This window comes from Pollicipes pollicipes, unplaced genomic scaffold (assembly GCF_011947565.3).
Source record: "Pollicipes pollicipes isolate AB1234 unplaced genomic scaffold, Ppol_2.1 Scaffold_7231;HRSCAF=8579_pilon_pilon_pilon, whole genome shotgun sequence".
Classification (NCBI taxonomy): Eukaryota; Metazoa; Arthropoda; class Thecostraca; order Pollicipedomorpha; family Pollicipedidae; genus Pollicipes; species Pollicipes pollicipes.
The window spans coordinates 298,321-308,091 of NW_023597034.1; the positions used below are offsets into that span (position 1 = coordinate 298,321).

Consider the following 9,771-nt stretch of genomic DNA (forward strand, 5'->3'; position numbering starts at 1 on the left):
TTGCCGGCTGACCAGGACCGCCGTGTGCCGTGCAGACGACTCGATCGCCAAGCGGATCTGTTGGCTGCTGACTGAGTGCTGCTTGAGCGCCCACCACCGGCCCAGGCGCTGGAGGCCATCAGTTCATCGAATCCAAGTTCGCCGCCAAGCCGGAGGACGCCAGGAAGAAGGTGCGTCCGGCGCTACGGCGCGACCCAGCCGCCTTGTGCCGCTGCTCGCTGGCGCGGTCCATGCAACTAAGCGGCAGGCCCCTGTAGACGCGGCTGAGGGAGTGTTTTTCGTGGCGGTCGGCAAATTCGGCTGAGGTATTACGCATGCCCTGTTCCGAGACTGCTGGCCTGTGGGTTCGCAGACAGGGGAGCGTGACGAGCGGGTGTAAACGCTGCTCAGGTGCGAGTCGTCGTGTGCACCAGCGCGGGTGCATTCCATTGGATCGTACGGTTTTGGACATTGTATTCGTCAAGTTAAAGCCGCTCAGCGTTATTGATCATCTAACCTCCGGAGAACGGCAAGACACCACCGACGCCATTTGTCGTCCCGTTACTGTTCCCGATCCCGACCCCGGTCCCAGTCCCAGCTCCAGTCCGGTCCCAGGCCCGGTCCCGGCCCGGTCCCGGCCCTCCCGGGGTCCGGCCCCGGCCCGGTCCTGGTTCTGGTCCTGGTCCTGGTCCCAGTCCGGTCCGGTCCTGGTCCCGGTCCCGTCCTGGTCCTGCCCAGTCCCGATCCCGTCCTGGTCCCGTCCTCCTGGTCCCGGTCCTGTCCGTCCCGGTTCCGGTTCCGGTTCCGGTCCGGTCCCAGTCCCGATCTCCCGGCATGGCCGCGTGTGACGTCCCCTCTACCGGCAGGACGGCACGCTGACCAGTCTGGCGCTCCGCGTGCATCGCTACCGGCTGCGCGCCTTCCTGCAGCTGCACAACATGGCCGACCTCGCCTCCGACATACGCCACATGGCCGACACGGTGCGCCGATCGCTGCGACCAGCCCGCTGCCTTACTGTGACCGTCCGCTGTCTTGCTGTGAACCGCCCGCTGTCGTACTGTGACCGCCTGCTGTCTCACTGTGGCCACTCACTGTCGTACTGTGACCGCCTGCTGTCTTACTGTGGCCGCCCGCTGTTTTAGTGTGACCGCCCGCTGTCTTAATGTGACCGCCCCGCTGTCTTAATGTGACGGCTCGCTCTCTTACTGTGACTGCCCGCTCTCTTACTGTGACCGCCCCGCTGTCTTACTGTGACCGCCCGCTGTCTTACTTGACCGTCCGCTATCTTACTGTGACCCGCCAACTGTCGTACTGTGACCTCCCGCTGTCTCACTGTGACCACCCGCTGTCGTACTGTGACCACCCGCTGTCGCACTGTCACCGCCCGCTGTCTCACTGTCACCGCCCGCTGTCTCGCTGTAACCACCCGCTGTCTCACTGACCGCCCACTGTCTTACTGTGGCCGCCCGCTGTCTCACTGTGTCGGTCTGTGACCATCAGCGTGCCGGTCTATGACCTTGCCGTGACCGCCCGCTGTCTCGCTGTGCCGGTCCGTGACCTCGCCTTGCCGGTCCGTTACCTCACCGCGGCCGCCTGCTGCCATCCCTGTACCGGACAGGAGCTCACTGTGGCCCGTTCTCTGATCTTACTGTGTCAGTCCTGTGATCTCTCTGTGCCCGCTCGCGGTCAAACCTGCCTGCGTCGTCCGACGCTCCCCACTTAGGGCACTTATGTATTGCCATGAGAGGCTGTAATATCCCAGTCTGATCTCTATCTCGCCATCGCATTTCTCTGCTGTCTACATAGATGATGTTGGTGTACCTAGACTTTGGAGAGTTACTTAGTGTTGTACTGCCGTCAATGTACGGATGCTAATGTTTGAAGCGTAATGTATTGATATTGTAACGGAATGCGCCCGACATTCATGTGTTCCCAGTTGTGGTTTCCATTTATGACCACCATCTTTGTTTTGCCTTCTGGGCGGGCTCCGAGCTAGACATCTGGGCGGAATCGCGTGCGAAACGGCACCGGCCGCTGAAGCTGGGTCGGCCTCGAGTGGCGTCGGTTCGCCGGACGTGCGCAGGCCGCGGGCCCAGCCGTCTAACGTCGCCGCGGCCGGCCACAGGACATGAGCAAGGCGTTCATTGAGAGCTACAAGGAGTACCTGAGCGGCCAGGGCCGCGCCGCCGTCTCGGTGCTCAACCGGGTGGCGGCCATGACGCTGCCGGCGTACCGGGCCACCGGCGAGCACGTGCCCACCATGTACTACAACAACCTGGCCTGCATCCACCACTACCTCAACAAGCCCAACGTGGCCGCCTACTACCTGCAGAAGGCGATGGCCGAGAACGATGCCGCCACCGCCGTGCCGCAGACCAAGGCCGAAGGTGGGGACAGGTGTCGAAGCCGCGTTGTTTTTCAGTTCAGATATGCTGGTATGTGCGCTGGTTGAGCCGGCACTTAGAGTGCGCCACCTTTGGGGCGTGTGTCAAAAACGTGTTCTGGGAAGCTTCGGCCAGTGATGTCTAGAAATAGCACAACAAATACATTTGCAGTACCACAGGATGTAAAAACCAACTTAAGTTATGCTTTTTGAAATCTTAGTCGCGCGGCCAATGGTCCAGCACTGCACTAAATTTCTCCTTTCTTTGTTGCCCCAGATCTGGAGTGGGCAATCCTGGCGCGGACAGTGCATTGAAGTGATGCATGTATTGTAACCTTCCTGACTGTTCGTATGGATTTCACATCGATCCTGCCCAAAACCCCTATAACAAAGAGGGGAGGGATTTTACGAGCACCAACAATCACCCCTGGGTACACCTGAAGTGTACCGTCAGAATGGGATCCACCATTTATGAGCATGAATCGTGTCAGTGAAAATATGTTTTTTATTGGCACAGCGGGCGGTGCCAGCCATTTAACGAGAAGTCCTTTGACGGAAGTTTGAACATGTGACGTGGTCAAGTGACGCACATGCACTGGTCACGTCATGTGATCTGTCTACACATGTACTGGTCTACATGTCTACACATGTCTACACATGTCTACACATGTACACATGTACACATGTACCACTTTCATTATGGTCAGCATGTCCTGGTCTTTGACCCACTGGCGTTTCCCCGTCGAAATACCTTCTTTAAATCAAAGTTCTTGAGTGTTCAGAGGCATCTCGAGAAAACTAGTACTACCGACCAAGTCGGAAGCGTCTGATCTAACTGCGAGCGAAAAGTTCAAAAAGGGTGCTGCACTCCCTTGAAGGCAATGCGCCCAGCGCGTAGCGCTCTGCCCGTCCGTGGCACGAGCGTATGTTTACGTATGTTTACGGAGGTTAGGTTTACATAAACCACGGTTGCGACGGCCGTGACCTTCACAGGCACCACTGTCGGCTCGCACCGTGGCGCGTACGGCTTCCACGGTTGGCTACTGTGGCTCCTCCGCTGCGGCGACCTGACCTGACCTGACCTGACCGGGCCGCAGGGGACCGGTACGGCAGCGTGCCGATCCACACCATCGGCGGCTCGCGCCATTACGAAATCGTCTACAACATGGGCCTGGCCAGCCTGCACGCCGGCCGGCCGAAACGGGCGTTCGACTGTCTGACGGAAGCGATCCAGGTGTACCACACCAACCCGCGCCTCTGGCTGCGGCTGGCCGAGTGCTGCGTCATGGCGCACAGACAGGTGCGTGCGTCCGGCGCGCCGGCGGGCGCCGGAGCCGGGCGGCGAGGTCACTGCGAGTCGGCGGCGCGCGCTCGCCGGACCGGGCATGTGCCGGGCTGACGTGGGGCGAGGCGGGGCGGGCTGGAAAGGGACGGATGGGAGGACCTGGCCTCCGCGGGAGGTCAAGGCGGCGGGCGCTTCGTCCTCCGGAGAGAGCGTGCCAAGGTCAGGGAAGGCATGCGAGGGTCATGCCCGGGGTGAGCACTCTGCAGACTGGGCTTCGCACGGCCTTCAGTGGCGTTTGTCCAGGTGTCGGGACATGTCGCCGTGGTGAGCGGCCCGACAGGGAGCGTCCTCGACCTGACTGCGGAGGAGGGGAGGGTCAGGGGAAGCTGCGCTATGTACTCCCCGTACCACCGATGGTCAGGGAACATCTGAGCGCAACTGCACCTGTCCCGATCTGACAGCACCTGAGCTCATCTGTCATGACCTGACCTGACCTGCGCCGTGTTTAGGAGCGGCACGGCGAGCAGGGCGCCGGTGGGAAGCGGCAGGGCCTGATTCAGGGCACCATCGGCGCTGGCACACACCGCAAGCTCGTGCTGCGCCCCACGACCACGCCCAGCAGGTGAGCACGTCAAGATATCATCGCCGGCTCTGTGGAAGCCCGGGGCTGCCCGCCCAGGGAGACCTCCACATGCCCAACACAGACTGTGACTGGAATCTGTGTCTGCCACCGGTGCAGCTTTCCGTTGTCCGCTATTGTCGAGGTGGGAAATTGCGGTGCCAAGTGGGACACGAGCTGGAATTGGTCGCTGAGGTCCCATCAATAGCTGTCCACGTACGCCATCCAATAGTGAAGGGGTCACCGTGCTGACTGACGCACGTCTGGCGACTGGTTGACTACTGAGACCGGCGCTGGCTGGCGACCTGTGACCACTGAGACTGGCTGACCGCTGAGACCGGCGCTGACTGGCGCTGACTGGCGACCTGTGACTACTGAGACTGGCTGACCGCTGAGACCGGCGCTGACTGGCGCTGACTGGCGACATGCGACTACTGAGACTGGCTGACGCTGAGACCGGCGCTGACTGGCGGCTAGCTGGCCGGCGCTGACTGGCGCGGACTGGTCTCGTCTTGCAGCGGCTCTGACCAGGTGTCGGCGGCCATCCCCAACCCGACGCTGGAGTTCGCCTCGCTGGCGCTGCGCAACGCCTGGCTCATCCTGGGCGAGGACGGCGAAGGCGAGAGCCCGGTCACAGTCGAGCCCGCCAACCCGGTCACGCCCGACCAGGTCAGCGGTCAGAACAGGGTCACGCCTGACCAGGTCAGCGGTCAGAACAGGGTCACGCCCTACCAGGTCACTGGTCAGAGCAGGGTCACGCCGACCGGGCCACCGGTCAGAGCAGGGTCACGCCTGACCAGGTCAGCGGCTAGAGCAGGATCACACGTTGTGCGATGACTGAGGACATTGAGGTCATGTAATGAATCTATGTATTCTGCAGGTGTGTTTTCGCCCACCGTGCTGTCCCGTTGATGACCCCACTATTCAGGGTGGTGATGTGTGCTGGTCACCGGCTGTCCACGCGGCACGTACCGCTTCCCTCCGGTGCCCGTTGCTGTCCCCGGGCCTGGAGTCGGTGGTTGCCCTCAGCGTCGGTGTGCACCGTGTGCTCTGCAGGTGCAGACGATCCGGTGCTCGGTGCTCTCGGCCGCCGCGTACGTGCACTTGTGCCTGGGTGACCCGGTGCTGGCGCTGGAGCACGCCTGCAAGCTGCTGCACCAGCGGCTGCTGGCGCCCGTCCAGCGCCTGCTGGGCCACCTGTACGCCGCCGAGGCTCTGGTGCTGCTCGATCGCGTGGACGAGGCGCTCGAGCATCTCAGTCACGAGCTGGGCGGTGAGGACGACACCCTGGAGGGGGGGGGGGGATGATGCCTGTCAGCTGGCCGTTCGACGTATGTGTCTGAGGGGAGGGGACTGTGATGAGGGGCAAGTGCTGGCACTGGCGGTGATGACGACATCGCTTGGTGCCGCTAGATGATATGCTGTTTGATGTTTCTCTACTATGAACCGGGCTCATTTGATAGCGTGTTCGGTCCAGTGGTATCTCTTCACGACATGTCTTTGAGCGCATTCAGGCCCCTCCCTGGATACCTCTCGCACCAGCGCGACCCTGGAGCAACAGCCCTACACTCTGTCCGCAGGGGACATGTCTCTGCACGCGCCGGGGGTGACGCCGTCGCCGGTGGAGCAACAGTGGTACCCGTCCACGCCCCTAGGGGCGCGCATGTGCCTGCAGTATAACATGGCCGTGGTGCGGACCATCCGCGGCGAGCTGGACCGGGCCTGGGACCTGCTCAGAGTGGTACGATCAGGGCTCCGGGCGCGCTCAGACACCGGGCCTGGGACCTGCTCAGACTGGTACGATCAGGGCTCCGGGCGCGCTCAGACACCGGGCCTGGGACCTGCTCAGGGTGGTACGATCAGGGCTGCGGGCGCGCTCAGACACCGGGCCTGGGACCTGCTCAAAGTGGTACGATCAGGGCGCCGGGTCAGGGACCTGCTCAGGGTGGTACGATCAGGGCGCCGGGCGCGCTCAGACACCGGGCCTGAGACCTGCTCAGGGTGGTACGATCAGGGCGCCGGGTCAGGGACCTGCTCAGGGTGGTGCGATCAGGGCGCCGGGCGCGCTCAGACACCGGGCCTGAGACCTGCTCAGGGTGGTACGATCAGGGCGCCGGGCCTGGGACCTGCTCAGGGTGGTACGATCAGGGCTGCGGGCGCGCTCAGACACCCGGCCTGGGACCTGCTCAGAGTGGTACGATCAGGGCGCCGGGTCTGGGACCTGCTCAGAGTGGTACGATCAGGGCTGCGGGCGCGCTCAGACACCCGGCCTGGCCAGAACGGTGCGGTCTTTGCGACTGACCAGCGGGCACAGTGGCGCTTGTTCTGATGTGACGCTGGACATGCGGGGCGGCGGCTGACTGGCGGAGACGAAGGTGGGGTGCTGATGTGACGCTGGACATGCGAGGCGGCGGTTTTTTGATGACCCCTTCCCCATCCGCAGATGAACCCGTCGTCTCCGGAGGTGCCGCCGCAGGTGGTGCAGCTGGCGCTGTACCTGCAGCTGAAGCACGGTATGCTTCGCTCCCACCGCCCAGTCATTTCCGTCGGCAATCGCGGACCAGCATGATGCGCGATTGGTACTCCTGATCTGACCTGGCCCGACCGTTAACTGATGGACCCGTGACTACCGTTTCCTGACCTTTAAGAGACAATTACCCGGCCATTATGCTTACAACTACGTGGCTGTAACATAACCGGGAGCAAGGATAGCAACAGGCAGGCCCCCTCCCACGCCTCCAGGCTGCACCATTCGAGCTGGCCGTTCAGGCGCGTGGCAAGTGGGCCTCTGCGTGGCGAATGTTAGTTTTTGAAAAGTAAGTGTTCGACTGGAATTGGTGCTACCGTTCTGTTGCCGCGCTCCAGTGTTCATTGAAGAGTTTCGCTGTGTTCCAAGTAGCTTATTCAAATCGGACTTTACTCGGTAGTGGCTGGCCTGCTTTCCGCCCGGTGCTATGGGCGCCGAGCGTTGCTATAACTATCATTCGCGGTCACTGTATAGGAGGGTTTTGCTCGACAACAAGCACTACGATCTGTTCAGACGGTACTATTGCTCGTTTGGTGATTGGCTAGGCTGGTGATTTGGTCCGTGTTGGCCACGCCAAAGCCGTCCGGCGTCGCGATCTCCCACGTGACGGTAGGCGCGTGGAGGTGCACGCGTCGAGTGCGGCGGTCGCGCCCACCTGCCGTCCTACCTCAGCGGCGTGTCGCCCTCCGCAGGGAACCTGGACATCGTGCGATCCATCATCAAGCAGCACTCGCCGCAGTACCGCTAGTGGCCGCCAGGCGACCACGTCCTTCGGGCCGCCGCCGGCGCCGGCCCCCGGGCGTCGCTCACGCAATATCCCTCCGCCGGCCGACCGGCTGGCGGTGTGATGCCCCCCCCCCCCCCCCCACATCCTCCTCCCCACGTGCTTCCGCGTCTGTTTGTGGTACTGAGAAATACACTGCGGGCTTCTTTGCCCAGCTTATCCACCTCTTTGTCTGAGGATTATGGCAGTGTGGTTCGGCTTGGACTAACGCGCGCTGCGTGCTGGGATTTGTGCGCATGCGCAGCGGGTCACGCGTGATGTTACAATAGCCAACATTGGGCGGAGCAATGATGGAGTTGCATGAGGCTCATGCTATTTATCGCGAACTGCGCGTGCGCTCGCAAATGCGATAGTGTTGCGTGTGTCAATGGTAGTGTTGCGTGGCATTCGTGTATGCACCGTTCTGAACTGGAATGCATTAACTCCACTAGGAGCCCATTCTTCAGGCAACGTATGTTTGTTGTCATCTTTGTCGTTCAATATGTAGCCGATCACAGCTTTCTGTGGGCTCTTGTACCACGATTTTAACAATGCTCGGATCGGCGCGGTAAGGCGCCACTTATGAGCATATATTATTCACTGACCGCTTACTGGTGACACGATTGGTGTCACTGCGTATGTGTCGCGCCTTTGCCCCCCTAATTGCCGCACATCCCGTACGGCACGGACACTGATGATGAGACGCCCGCATAATACAAAACGGCCATTAGTTTTTGGCACATTTGTTGACAATACTTGCGGATCTTATAGATCAAAACCGTATCAAGCTGTGATCATTGGTTGGACAAGTGTCGGTTTCCAGAAGGCGCGGTGGCCAGGTCAGGTCAGCCACTGGACTTCAGCAATTTCACAGAGGTTAGGTAGGACTCCTCCGGTACGCGACCCCGCTGGTGGCGACAGCGGGTGCTATCCTGCTCTGGACGAACCGCTAGTTGGTATACGGGGACAAAAGATCAACAGAATCCTGCAGATCAATCAAGGCTTGCCGCTACAACACCTCTAAAGACAGCAAACCTGTATTGGTGTCCACGGGGTGGAACACGTGGCCAGAAAGTCACATCGTAAATAAACCGGTCGTGCTGCTCGCAAAACGTCGGTGACATGGCGTTGAGTAGCTTGACGATCACCAGGTTCATATCATTGGCCTCCAGGAAACGTCATCACCAGGAAGGCAGGCTACTGTCTGCAGAAGAAAGAATGGCTTAGGAAAAAGAAGAGGAAAGAAAGACGACTGGGAAAAATGGTTAGGAGAAAAATGTCGCATCGAACATGACAACAGGGAATTGTACGCTTTGTACAACTTTGCACAACTGTTGCCGGAGCAACTCCGTACGAATGCGTGGTGAATCACCCTTGACCTGACACATTATTGATGATATGAGACACTGAGCCTGGCATTACGGCGGTCCAACTATGACATGGGATCGGAAAGGCAGATCAGGGAAGCGCAACTGGGTCCCATCTGGGCTAGTTTTGTGGGTGCCATCTTTGTGGGTGCCATCTGGGTATAGTTATATGGGTACCAACTGGACGTACCGTTGTGGGCTCCAGCTGGGCATGTTCATGTGGGTCCCAACCAGGCAGCCCAGGTGGGTTCCAGTTAGACCCAATTCAGGCCCCGGGATGGCTGCCCACGCTGGAACCATTTGGTTGCCGTGATTCTGAACCTGCTACCGACTTGACGAGCATATGTCGCTCGCATGGCCTCCTTTTGACAAAATCCTGTATCCGCCCCTGTCTTAGCGGCAGCGGCAGATGCCTTTACCTACTCCTCACACCGCTATGGTAGATGCCTTCAGGTCGCACTCGTCTCTCTACATGGTGCGGGCGTGGTGGCGGCATTTTGATGCTGTATGTGATGATGCGAAAAAACAGCGCGGATGTTACTCATCGTCGGCAATGTGTTGTTTTAACGAGAACCCGCAAGCAGCCGACTCTCTTCAAACCAAACCGTTGTCTCGATCTTAATTAAAATGGACGGTACCCGCATAGGTAAAGAAAACATAAAGCAAAATAAAAAAACAGCCAAAAGGCGTTCTAGATTTCGGTATGAAAAAAATAGCTGGTATCTATTTAACTAAGAGACTTTCTGTGAGAAAACAGTTTGATTTTATGCATCAGAATCTTGGAATTAACCCTGCCAAAGTTGGGGGCCGTTCCCCGGCCCAAAAGATAAGGGGAAAGCGCTCCTTAT

At 59.8% G+C, this 9,771-nt stretch overlaps 1 protein-coding gene across 1 annotated transcript in view; it reads left to right on the plus strand.

Moving 5' to 3' along the window:
- The window catches only part of LOC119109219 (CCR4-NOT transcription complex subunit 10-B-like), an 8,113-nt gene extending 511 nt beyond the window's left edge, over positions 1–7,602 (plus strand). Inside the window, exons 2-11 of the mRNA XM_037232811.1 lie at positions 106–170; positions 846–959; positions 2,105–2,366; positions 3,460–3,662; positions 4,157–4,269; positions 4,785–4,935; positions 5,323–5,539; positions 5,847–6,007; positions 6,710–6,779; positions 7,486–7,602. Of these exons, the coding sequence (XP_037088706.1) occupies positions 106–170; positions 846–959; positions 2,105–2,366; positions 3,460–3,662; positions 4,157–4,269; positions 4,785–4,935; positions 5,323–5,539; positions 5,847–6,007; positions 6,710–6,779; positions 7,486–7,541 (1,412 nt within the window). The 3' untranslated portion in view covers positions 7,542–7,602. The remainder of the gene's footprint in view (positions 1–105; positions 171–845; positions 960–2,104; positions 2,367–3,459; positions 3,663–4,156; positions 4,270–4,784; positions 4,936–5,322; positions 5,540–5,846; positions 6,008–6,709; positions 6,780–7,485) is intronic.
- The last annotated feature ends 2,169 nt before the right edge of the window (positions 7,603–9,771 follow it).